We start from the raw sequence: 13,286 nt of genomic DNA on the forward strand, positions 1-13,286 counted from the left end.
GCTTAATACTTCACTAGCGATGCTTTCCTGCTGTGTTTGGAGCCCCTCTGCTGTTTGCATTTGTAATAGTGTAGAAGTAGTGGTTTATTTATTCTTTGAACAATTGTGAGAGTAGAAGTTTGGAGAGATTGACTAGAATGAACTGCCTTTGCAAACAACTTTTGTTTAAAGGATTTGAACATTAAAATCCGATTATTCTTCTAAATCACTGAGATTTAGTGCTTTTTTAAGGTACCAGAAAATAAGATTTACTAAGGAGATTATTTGTTTTTCAGATTCGACCTCACATTACTACTTTGCGCAAATACACATATGGGAAGCATATACTGGCCAAGTTGGAAAAATATTATTTGAAAAATAGCCCAGATCTAGGGCCTATTGGAGGACCACCAAATGGAATGCTGTGAAGGGAGAAGAGAAAGAAGATGATTTAACCATGTGAAAAGAACGTTTCTTTTGTGAATTATCAAAACACAACTCAACTATGAATCTTCAAAATTTTTTTTAAAGCAAAACTATTTATTGACTTTATTCATCCATTTGTAAATTTTTTAAGGTTCTTGTGTATATTTGGGGGGTGGGGGTGGTGAATTATAAATTATATTCAGCCCTGAGTGGAGACCTATCAGATTGGATTGCTGGCAAAGCACAGAATGCCTGTATATGATGTAACTATCAAAAAAAAAGCTGTCACATATTTTGTAAATTTTTACCTTGTAAAGTCACAAAAATAGTTTTTAAAGGAAAAAGTACAGTATTCTTTTAATAAACTGGCTTGCAGTCTGGTAGGTCTGTGGACCCCATAGCACAACAGGTTTATAGAGATGTATATAGAAATATAGTCCTTAATTTTTTTTTGTCCTTCGTGTGAAGCCTTTTATAACCGATTAACAATCAACTGCATAAATATTATTAATATTTTAAAAAAAGTTAAGTTGTATTTTGGTAATTCACAAACTATCATGCAAATAAAAACTCGGCAAGTAAGATAAGAATTAAATGATTTGAGATGAAAAGAACTTATATTATTTACAGGATGTGATTTTAATACAAATACTGCCCTAAAACGTCTCTGGCAATGTACAGATGTATTGTATATACTCACATATGTAATTGTTGTAAGAGGTAGGCAAAAAACAAAATCATGGTGACACTTCCATTCAGTTAAATGCACTAATTGAAAAGTTAAGTCCCTTTTTAACTTTTCAGTTTGGTTTGCAATCTGAGAAAGAGTGGAAATTTGTATATTGTTTTTCTTATAGAATACAAGGACATGTTGAAGAAGTGTTGAGCTTTATTTTGCTTTTTCATAGTAGATTTTGAGAAGGTAGGAACCAGATCGAGGTGAAAGGGGCCACTGAAAAGTGAATTCGATAGCTCAACATTTAAGCATGACTACATATTCAGATAGCTTTTTTTGCTTCCTATAAATATATGCATTGTGTGTGCAGTAATAGATGTAAGTTTACACTTTGAAAGCAAATCTTGTTTCAATGTTTATTATAAAAGCCTTGCTAATTTAGTAGTGATGCTTTCCTTGGTTGTACAGGTGTACATTTGTAAACCTTCATGCTGTAAATGGAATTCGTTTTATCTCTTTGGGAAACCTTTGCATTTTAGTGTACATTTATGTCCCTGCCCTCTTTGACCTGGCATATAGTGTTGTATAATGTAAATTTATTTCTCCAAATTGAGAGTGATTTTTTAAAAATTTTTTATCTTTATATGGTTTCAGAAATATGAACCAGCTTTCTTTTTATTATTGTGGGAAACATTTTCTTTTATAACATAGTTGTTGACTCTGTTAATATGGACATACTAGGATTTGGATCACTTTCAAGAAGTCAGGGTATTGTGCATAATAGAAAGTATTGGACTGAGATATTTGGTTACCATGGAGGCCAATGCTTTTTCCATCTTATTAAATGTGATGTGATTTTTTTTCTTTGTACAGAAGAGTACTGTATTTTTGAATAGCCTATTCCCAAGTAAGAGCAAATCTGTATGATAACATTTTTTTCTCTGGACATAAGACATAACAGTAACATGATGTACATTTACAAGCGGCCTTATGTACATTTCCCAACAATCTTTTTAAGGCAAAATTGTGACCATATGTGTATAATTAAAATCGTTTTTAATCCTTTGCCTATGAAAATATTTTGGAAAAAAAAACTTGCTTTGTATATTCAGTTTCTGAAAGATAAAAGAAAGTGCTTTGTATTTTGTTGAAGTCAGTATTTTGTATAAAACCATTTATGTTGACCCACTTCTGTTTAGTGCTGAAAACTAATGAACCATGCTATCTCCTTCGATTGAACATGTAAGGGATTTTTTTATTAGAAGTCTGCAGAAGAAAAGCATTCTTCTGAGCACAATATTGAATAAAAAGGTTTTATCACTTAGCTGTTCATATCATGAGCCTAAAACTAATGGCATAAAGTTTGGGATGCCAGGCATACTTTTTCATGTTTGATGTTGAGTTATTCTAATTTTCTAACCCAACATTCCATGTTGAGTCCATTAAATCCAGCCACTTGTCACTGTCCCCTCTCCTAGTCATACTGGTTCATAGCGTGTCCCAGTCACAGTGGCAATGCTTTCTCCCCACGTGTAAAGCTGCTCTCTCCCACCCCATCCTACTTTGTTTTGCTAGCCTCAGAGTGTCTTGGCCCCGTGTTGAAATTTGTTCCCAGTATCAACTCATGATTGTGAGCTGATACCCAAGTTGTTCTTGCTGGAGGTTGGTAAGTGACTTTCCTGGATTTGCATAGTTGAATTCCTGGTTTTCCTTTTTCCTACCCTCTATTGGCACGGGCAGTTACCGCTGCAAATTTAGAAAGCCCTAGGGGATGGCTGGGAGATGGAACCTTCTTAGGGTTTTGATGTTTCCATGTATCCCAGTGTTGACACCCCAAACTTCCCAATGCTTTGGGGCCTATTCTAGAAGAGTGTCTATTACTGTAGAAATTTTATGGTCTGCCATTTTGGTGCCCACCTCTCTGATTCCATCGTAAGTTGGCTTGGAGTTGGCTAAAATCAGAACATCACATTTCAGAATAAAGAAACTTTAATTGGGCAGAACCACTTAGACTTTACTCTTGAGTGTCTCCTTTTGATATGGATTGTTTCTGGACCAGTGTGTCTAAGTCCTGGCTCTTCTTGGTTCATATGAAATAATGTTATCTTCACTTTGTATATTATGTATAAATTAGAAAATGAAAAATGTGTGAATAACATTGTATGAAATAAACCTGGTCTTGTGTTTTTCTCTAGATAAACATCCTTCTGTACCTCAGTTATAATTCAGATTGCCCATTCAAGTTTACTCTGATTTAAGGAAAGGCAAGTATTTTTATCACATGGATGCAAATCTGGGGCTACTGATTACTCTGATGGTATTTCTATCTTTGATTAGTATTTAGGATCTCTTGTCTGATTACATAGAGTGATTACATACTTCACAGGATGAAACTTTTAGCCTGTTTCCTTGATAAAATGATACTCAAGGTTGTTCTGAGGATTAAATTAAATCACTTACCTTTACCTATAGGTGTTTGTTTCCTTTCCACACGAACTTCCAGAGACTGTTGTCTAAAGGAGAAAACATTTTGGGTTCAGGCTTGGATTTGAAGTTTACTGTGCGACTTACAAACCTTGTGACCTTGGGTGTGTTAACTCAGCCTCGGTGTCACCCCGGGTACCATGGATGAGTACTATTTAGGTCATTGATTTTAAGAGTTGAGAGTATCTTAAAAAGATACGTAGAACATAGAATGCTAATACATAATATATAGAATGCTAACACTATTTCTGTTTTCCTCTCCCTTCTATAGCTATTCAGTTTTAGGTTTTTTTAAGATTTCATTTATTTGACAGAGATCAAGTAGGCAGAGAGAGCAGGGGAAGCAGACTCCCTGCTGAGCAGAGACACCCTCCCCCCCCCCCATGCGGGGCTCGATCCCAGGACCGTGAGTGAGATCATGACCTGAGCCAAAGGCAGAGGCTTAACCCACTGAGCCACCCAGGTGCCCTGCTCTTCGTTTTGTTTTAAACCATACAGATAATTTGATATAATCCAAAGTAGAGATCGACATAAAACTACGAGCATTTGGGGCGCCTGGGTGGCTCAGTGGTTTAGGCCTCTGCCTTTGGCTCGGGTCGTGATCTCGGGGTCCTGGGATCGAGCCCCGCATCGGGCTCTCTACTCAGCGGGGAGCCTGCTCCTCCCCCCCCCACCTGCCTCTCCGCCTACTTGTGATCTCTCGCTGTCTATCAAATAAATAAATAAAAATCTTAAAAAAAAAACCAGTACGTGCATTTTCGTCATACACATTTTTAATTTTCTGCCAGTTTTAATTTCATCTTGTTTTGTTTCTGTTCTAAGCTGAAAGCAGCCCTTCTGGAATTGTTGACCTATCCCACATCTTAGAGATGAAATTAAGGGACCCTAGAAAAAGTAAATATTACATCGTCCCATCCTAGATTACTAACCTAAGAAAGTCAAGTTTCCTAAGGTTACCTGGATAGTAGTAGTTTCAAGCGCCCTCCTGACTGATTTCCCAGGAAGGTTGTGGTTGGCGGTGGGCCAGGGGGAGGGCGAAGGAACCCCAGGGGAGCAGTGTTCACTGTCTACCTTACTGGCTGGCTTTCCAGGTCTGATTTAACATCTGATGGGATTTGCATGTTCCAGAAAGGAAACGACTGAACACAGGTGAGAAGCAGGGAGCGTTGTGACGGCACTGGGTGCTCGCCTCCAGGAGGCTGCCGTGCGCAAGAGCGCCCAGCTCCGTTGTGTGATCCCGGCCTGCTAGGCCTCAGGGTTACCCATCTGTAAAGTTGGAACACTGTCGGCTACTGGAGTGACTCCGCCGATTAAGCCTCTGCCTTCGGCTCATGTCATGATCCCAGAGCCCTTGGATGAGTCCCACATCAAGTCCTATGTTGGGCTCCCTGCTCAGTGGGGGGGTCTGCTTCCTCTGCCCCTCCCCCTGCTCGCTCACTCATGCTTTCTCTCTCTCAAAATATATTAATAAGTTGGAATACTCAGCTGCACACAGAACCTTGGATCTGAGTGTTTGGTACTAAGAACCTAAGAGACCTACAGACCTTCTACAGGAGGCTCACAGTTAGGTAACATTTTTATTTAACTTCATTACCTGCATATCCTGTAGACAGTTTCTCATTTCTTCAGTGTTTCAGTCACAGAACTTTTTTTGTTTTTTCTAAATATTCACCAGGAATTTAAATCAAATGAAATAGGCCTGTAGTTTGAAGAAAAAATGGCTAGGTTGAGCTTAATTCAAGTTTTCTTGGACATCAGAGTCTTACGGTTCAGAATCAGGACTCTGGGATCAGCCGAAATTCCGAACCTTTAGCTTTGCGTCATTAGGTAAATGGTTTCAACTTTTAAGCCTTCCTCTCTCCGTGTGTAGGCAAGGGAAATGAGACCTACCTACTAGAATTGCAAATTGCAAGGATTAAATGAGATATGTGGTGAGTGGCTTCTGTTACAGTGAGTTAAAAGGTTGGGAGAGGGGTTTTAATTTGCCTACATGCAGCCTCAAAACAGGGAGATGGGAGCTCATTCATGTTTCTGCATATGAGCCGATAAATCTCAAGTCAGTAGGAAAACAAAGATATGATTAAGGAATTTAACAGCATTTTAGCTATTGGTACATTTAATCTTTGGGGGGGGTACTAATACAAGTAATAGCTTTGCCCTGATGGCTGCCAGGATGTGAATAGGGAGTTGCCCTATGTCCGGGAACAGTGGAGTGACCTGTCTGCGTGATGGGCAAAGCCTAGAAGTAGCAAGAACCTGGAGGGAGGGTGAGGTTGGCCCTGCAGATCACAGACGTCCGCATCGCGACGTCCAAGCTGGTCTCCCCTCAGTCCCATCCCAGGTCTTTCATGGGAGGAAGCCCTGAGAAGTTGGGTTTCAGCTCCTGGTGGGTCCGTCTTACACCAAGGGTCAGGGGGGAAGCATGGGGGATCACCCTGGAGGAGAGGAGGGATGTTGGGGAGCCTTCCCTGCCCCCACTTTGAAAGTTCAGACATCACCCAGGACACATTCTATTGAGTAGAATGCAGTAGGTTTCACCGAAGAGAATTAGAAAAGAAGGCCAAAAATACACCTTTCTGGTAGTAGAAATACTACTAGAAATATATCTTAGAAATGTTTGAAATACATTTCCTGATAACTCCTAGGTTAGAGATAATCTCATCTGGAATAAACCATTTGGGCCAACTTCAAAATGAGTAGCCGTGCTGTGTATCAAAGCTTGGGGTATCAAAGGCTACTCAGAGAAAAAGATCTCTGCAAGAAAGTCTGAAGATAACTTAAGAAGTTAGTAAGGGGGGGGACGCCTGGGTGGCTCAGTGGGTTGGACGACTGCTTTCGGCTCAGGTCATGATCCCGGAGTCCCCCGGATCAAGTCCCACATCGGGCTCCCAGCTCCACGGGGGAGTCTGCTTCTCCCTCTGACCTTCTCCTCGCTCATGCTCTCTCTCTCAAATAAATAAACAAAATCTTAAAAAAAAAAATGAAGAAGCTAGTAAGGGGTGCCTGGACGGCACAGTCAGATGAGTGGCTGACTCCTGGTTTCTGCTTGGGTCACGATCTCAAGGTTTGAAGAGCGAACAACACACGAGGCTCGGGCCCGCATGCTCAGCACAGAGTCCCCTTCAGATTCTCTCCCTCATCTTCTGCCCCTCCCCCTCCCTAATACAAATCTTTTTTTAAAAGGTAGTAAAATAACAAAATTACAAAAAAAATAGAAAGGATTAATAATAAACTCCACAAAAAAGGAATAGGCTTGATTGGTTAAAAAGAAAAATGAGACATACTCTTGGCAAATCAGAATTTTTAAAAATAGGTGAAAGACACAAATGGGATTTATGAAATTACAAGTTTTTTAAATTATAGAACATTATATAAAAAGTCTCCCTATAAGGGCGCCTGGGTGGCTCAGTCAAGTGTCTCACTCGATTTTGGCTCAAGTCATGTTCTCGGGGTGGGGAGACTGAGCCCCGCGCTGAGCTCTGTGTCCAGCAGGGAGCCTGCTTAAGATTGGGTCCCTTGCTCCGCCCCTCCCCCTACTCAATCTCCCTCTCAAATAAATCTTTTTTTTTTTTTAAGATTTATTTATTTCACAGATCTCAAGTAGAGGCAAGCGCAGAGAGAGGGGGAAGCAGGCTCCCTGCGGAGCAGAGAGTCCGATGCAGGATTCAATCCCAGGACCCCGGGATCATGACCCAAGCCAAAGACAGAGGCTTTGACCCACTGAGCCACCCAGGCACCCATCAAATAAATATTTTAAAAAACAAGTCTAACTATAGATTAAAAATCAAGTTTTCTAGGGAAATATCAAGTTCCAGAATTAAGGAATAATAGAAAACATAAATAGACTAATAACTATAAAAGTAAAAAGCTAGTCAAAAGAATCAAGCTGAAGGTCTCGCATTGCTTGATGTCAAAACTTACTACAAACCTACAGTAATAATACTGTAGTAATACTAATAGTAATAATACTGTAGTAACCTACAGTAAAACTGTTTGGGGGGCGCCTGGGTGGCTCAGTGGGTTAAGCCTCTGCCATCGGCTTAGGTCATGATCTCAGGGTCCTGGGATTGAGTCCTGCATCGGGCTCTCTGCTCAGCGCTGAGCCTGCTTCCCGCTCTCTCTCTGCCTGCCTTTGCCTGTGATCTCTCTCTCTCTCTCTGTCAAATAAATAAATAAAATCTTAAAAAAAAACAAAACAAAACAGTATTTGGATGTTAATGACACATTGTGATCATTTTACAATATATACAAATACTGAATCATGCATGTTATACATCTGAAACTAATACAGTGTTATATTTCAATTATACCTCATTTTTTTATTTTAAAAAAAAGTGTGGTACTAGCACATGTTTGAAGCAGCATTGTTCACAATAGCTAAAAGAAACAATCCAAGTGCCCATCAATAGATGAATGAATAAACAAAATGTGATCCATACATATACTGGAATATTGTTCAGCCTTAAAAAGAAAGGAAGTTTTTTGACACATGCTGTAATGTGAATAAACTTGACATTATAATATGTGAAACCACAACAAGGCATACTATCTGAGTCCCTTTATATGAGGTTATTTAAAGTAGTTAAAATTATAGAAACAAGAGTGGTTTCGTGTTTAATGGGTATAGAGTTTTAGTTTTGCAAGATGAAAAAGTTCTGGATATCTGCTGTGTAACAATGCGAATTACTACTGAACCATACACCTAAAGATGGCTAAGATAGTAAAAAAGGAAAAGGAAGGGAGGGAGGGATAAAAAGAAAAAGAAGGAAAGAAAAGAAAAAAAAGGTAGTCAAAGATGTATAAGGTCATGAGCCCAAACTGTTTAAGGGATAGGTTGTGTAAATCTTTTTTTTTTTTTTTTTAGGATTTTTTATGTATTCATTTGAGACAGATACAGAGAGAAAGAGCATGAACCAGGGCAAGGGCAGAGGGAGAGGGAGAAGCAGACTCCCTGCTGAGCTGGGAGCCCAATGCAGGTTCAATTCCAGGACCCGGAGACCATGCCTGAGCTGGAGGCCAGTGCGTAACCATCTGACCCACTCAGGTACCTCAAGGTCTGTAGATCTTTAAGGAACATACAGTGCCTACCTAGTTTATGTAGATTTTACGGAGCATGGAAAACAAAATTTCCCAGGTTATTCTACAAAACTCTAACAACCTTGAAAACAAAACGGAACTAAAGTGCACACAAACCATAAAAGTGGGCATTTCATATATCATAGATGCAAGACTTTTAATATGTAAATCAGTCCAATGCGATTGCATTCCTGTATTATGAAATTAAAAGGCAGTCTTAACATATTACCGAATCATTACATTCCTACATATTTACCCAAATGAGCTGGAAGCTTAGGTCTACACAAAACACTGCACACAGACTTTTATAGCAGCTTTAATCATAATTGCCCACTTCAAAGCAAACAAGATGTCCTTCAGTAGGTGAGTGGTTAAGCGAACTGACACATCCAGACGACGGAATATTATTCAGAGATGAAATGACCCATCAAACCGTAGGACATGGAAGAAGCTTAAATGCATATTAGCTCAGCAAAAGAAACCAATCTGAAAAGGCTACATACCATATGATTCCAACTACATGACATTCTGGAAAAGGCAAAACTAGACCGTGAAAAGATCAGGCGTTGCCAAGAGTTGGGAGGAGGTAGGAAGGGATCAGAGGGGCAGTCGGGATTTCTGAAAGTTTTACCACACTGTGGTTATGTGACCTGGGGAGAAAACAAACTGTCCAAATCAAGGAAGGCCCTTTCCAGTCTCCACAGAGGTCAGTTTTGATCCTCAAATCATGAGCTGGTACCAGAAGCAGTAACAGCAATAGCTGGAAAGTACAGGACACTTACTAAGTGCCAGGTGTTAAGTGATTTGCATATATTCTCCCATTTCCCCCCAGGACAACTATGTTAGGATGGGACTGGTCTCTCTCTCTCTCTCTCTCTCTATATATATATATATATGTGTGTGTGTGTGTGTATATATATATATATACACACACAAATGTGTGTGTGTGTGTGTTTGTGTGTGTGTGTATATATATACATATGAGATTTTATTTATTTGAGAGAAAGAGAGTGAGCAAGAGACAGAGCACAAGCTTGGAGGGGAGGGAGGCAGAGGGAGAAGCCAGCACTCTGGGATCATGACCTGAACTGAAGGCAGACGCTTAACCCACTGAGCCATCCAAGCGTTCCTTCTTTTTATTTGAGAAAGAGAGCTGGGGCGCACCAGCGGGGGGGGGTGGTGGGGGAGAGGGAGAGAGACAACCAGACTCCCTGCTGAGCCGGGAGCCTGATCCCAGGTCTCTGGGATCATGACCTGAGCCAAAGGCAGACACTCAGCAGACTGAACCCCGCAGGTGCCCCAGGAAGGGACTAGTCTTATACACCTTTTACAGATGGCAAAGCTGAGGCTTAGAGGGCTTGGATGACTTGTCCAGGGAGACAGGGCCAGAGCCAACCCACTTGGAGGCTGTGCAGAGGCAGCCTCCCGCAGGGCCCAGGGGCAGCTGATGTGGGGAAACACATGCACCCCATGAGTCGTGGCTTTAGCTGGTTGCGGCCCTGACGGGTTGGGGGTCCTGGCTTACTAGCTCTTCTGATTCTGATTCTGCTAGAAAACCAGAAATCTGGATTCCTATATACAATTTCCTTTCGGAAATCTCTCCTTTTTAAAAAAAACACTGTGAGGGCAAAACATTTCTCCAAACCAAATGCCGCTCTGGGGGCTGTTGGTCACCTCTGCCTAATACAGCCCCAGTACTGGGAGGCAGAGACACCTTCTGTCTGTGCGGTGAGTGCGCCACACGCCCGGGCTCCACACTTGTACCCCCAGCCACAAGCCAGCACGCCTTCCGCAGCCCGCCTGCTGTGAGCTCCTTCCCCTTCAGAGCCCACCTGAGAGTCTCCCCGGGGGCCTTAGAATACCTCACTTCTCTGCTAGCTCGGTTTACCAGGCCTGCGGCCAAGGGCTAAGTGTTGTGTGCGCGATCTCTCCTGTAATTGTCACAACAGTCCGAGTTCGGGAGGCTTCAGCACATTGGTCCAGATCACAGGGGAGAGGGCTGCGAAGCTGAGGCTCTACCTACCTCTCCCAGACCCCCGTCCTGTCCTCAGCATCACTGACATGCAGGCCTGGTGTGCCCAGGCTAAGCCCTTCACGGTGCTGATCTCATTTAGTCCTACTCCTCTGCGTAGGTACTGGTAGTTCCCCAGTTCATAGAGGAGCAAATCAAAGCACAGAGAGGCTAACTTACTGGCTCGAGGTAACACAGCTGAGGCCCAAGCTAAGAACGTGCTGGAGGAAACTGCATCTCGCTGCTAGCTGGGAGGGCAGGGGTGCATGAGACAGACACGGTGTGCCACTTCCCCGCTCTGAGAACATCAGCCCCTGAGCCTCTTGCCAACAGTGGTCTGAGTCAGGGAAAACCCGGCGGCGTCTCAGATGCCCGGTCCCTGGGAAGTAGGGACAGGCTGCCATGGGCCAGCGACAAGCAGCCCCACCCCAGGAAGTGGCTCCCATGAATCAGTCTGACGGCACCTGGCAGGGCGAGGCTGGCGCTGGCTCGCCTGCCTGCCGGAGAGCTTCCTGTCCAAGCCTCCCACAAAGGCTGCTCCCGAGGTGGAGCTGGGCAGCCCTGCAGCTCTGGACACGTTTTATCAAATGAAAGAACAACAGTTCATCTTCCTCCAAAAACAAAAAACAGAACCAAAAAATGCTCAAAGAGTCCTCAGGTCTCCTTAGGGTGGCGGGATAGGCAGCATCAGGGGATAAACACAATCCCCCCACCAGGGGAAGGCTTCAGGGAAGTAACTCTGGTTTGGATGTGCGGATGGCAACAGAGAAGCAGCCGGTGCAGTCCAGTGCACTTGCAGTGGCGGCTTCCAACATCCCTGAGCCCAGGAGTGCAAACGGACCCACGTAAGTTACACAGCTCTGGCTCTCCACGAAAACAAACCTGCAACAAATGCCCCCCCATCCCCCGCCTTTCATTCTTCATGGATCCCCCTGGACTCCAGCAGAGCCGCCTGCAGACCAGGATGAAGGCCTCCTGTGGAGCCCCCGTAGCATGTGTGCCACCCTGTGAGAGTGGCCCCAGCCACGGGAGCAGAGCAGAGGGACTGCATGGAAACACCCCATCCCTCCAACTTCCTTCTCGTCAAGATTTCTTTTGGGGACAGAGGTTGTTAGGGGATGTGAATCAAATCCAGAATTTAATAAAATCCAGGACTGGGGAGCTAGTGGGGTCACCCCACCACCACCCTGGGGACTTAGCAGCAGCACCTTCAGAAACATCCATCTCCCACCTCCCCACGCGCAACTGTCCTCCCCACACTCTTCTGGGGCAGGTGCAGAAGGCCAGGTTGACCCACGTATTGTCAGGGTTACATTCCCTGGCCAGGGTAGAAAATCCGGATAACCATGTCTGAAGAAACGCAGAAGTCGATCCCTCCGTCATGCACACAGCTGCGCGGGCAGTCCCAGGCTGGTGTGCTGCTTCGTTGCCTGGGGACCCATGCTCCTTTTACCTGGTCCTCCGCCATGCGCGGTCTCTGTTCTCAAGTTTACTTCATGTCCAAGATGACTGCTCCAGCTGCATCCATCATACCTGCATCCCAGCCAGGAGGAAGGAAACACAGGGAAGGAGAAGAACCTGTTCCTCCCTTTGACACTTCCCTCAGTGTATGGACACCATCTCTGCTCCTGTCCCACTGGCAAAATCCTCATGGTGCCAAAGATAGTCTTTATTTCTAATGGCCAAGAGGCCTGTTAAAATGTAGGGGTGCTGGGGCGCCTGCGTGGCTCAGTGGGTTAAGCCTCTGCCTTCAGCTCAGGTCATGATCTGAGGGTCCTGGAATCGAGACCCTCATCAGTTCTTTGCTCAGCGGGGACCCTGCCCCCTGCCTGCCTCTCTGCCAACTTGTGATCTCTGTTAAATAAATAAAATATTTTTTTAAAATGTAGGGGTGCTTTTACTGAAAAAAAGGGAGAAAAAAACAAATACGGGGAGCAACCAGGAGTGTCTGCCCAAGCAGCCATCAATAAAAGGCTTCAGTAAAACATTTCATAATAATAAGGGTCGGTCAAAATCAAATGACAATGAGATATTTTACTTGCATCAGACTGACAAAATATAGAATGTCCAATAAATGCCAAGTTATATAGAGGATGTGGAAAAACGGGAGCTCTCATAACTGCTGCTGAGTTTAAATTGCTATGGACCCTTTTGGAGAACAATTTGGGCAAATTAGAGCAATTCCTAAAAAGCTGAATACAGTTGTATCTAAAACCCAGCTGTATCTACCTTTAGAGAAAGTCTCCCATGCACTTCTGGAGAAAGGTACAAGAACTGACGGCAACATTGTATATAATACTGACTAGCTGGAAACAACCAGATGTCCTTGGGTAAACAAACTGTGATATATGTATCCGATAAACACTAACACAGCAAGGAAGGCTAGCAACCCAGAGGCGCAGGGATTAACACGGGTAATCTCAAAAGGTAAATTGGGATGACTCAGTGGAATCGATAATGTTTCATTTCACACGAAAATAATAAAAAGAAAAGAAAAAAAGACCATGTTAAGATTTGATAAACTGAGTAGTCATTGCATAAGTTTTTATTATATTATTATTTTGGGAGGTAGGTATTGCAATCGAGGTGGTTTTTTTGCATTCTTTTTATTGTAAAATATATGTAATGTAAAAT

At 43.0% G+C, this 13,286-nt stretch overlaps 1 protein-coding gene across 7 annotated transcripts in view; it reads left to right on the forward strand.

Moving 5' to 3' along the window:
- Positions 1–3,275, forward strand: part of PUM2 (pumilio RNA binding family member 2) — a 101,920-nt gene extending 98,645 nt beyond the window's left edge. For all 7 annotated transcript variants that reach the window (XM_044262015.1, XM_044262014.1, XM_044262017.1 and 4 more), the window contains one exon: positions 276–3,275. In XM_044262015.1, the coding sequence (XP_044117950.1) occupies positions 276–407 (132 nt within the window). In that variant the 3' untranslated portion in view covers positions 408–3,275. The remainder of the gene's footprint in view (positions 1–275) is intronic.
- Positions 3,276–13,286: the final 10,011 nt, after the last annotated feature.

Source organism: Neovison vison, chromosome 8, assembly GCF_020171115.1.
Source record: "Neovison vison isolate M4711 chromosome 8, ASM_NN_V1, whole genome shotgun sequence".
Classification (NCBI taxonomy): Eukaryota; Metazoa; Chordata; class Mammalia; order Carnivora; family Mustelidae; genus Neogale; species Neogale vison.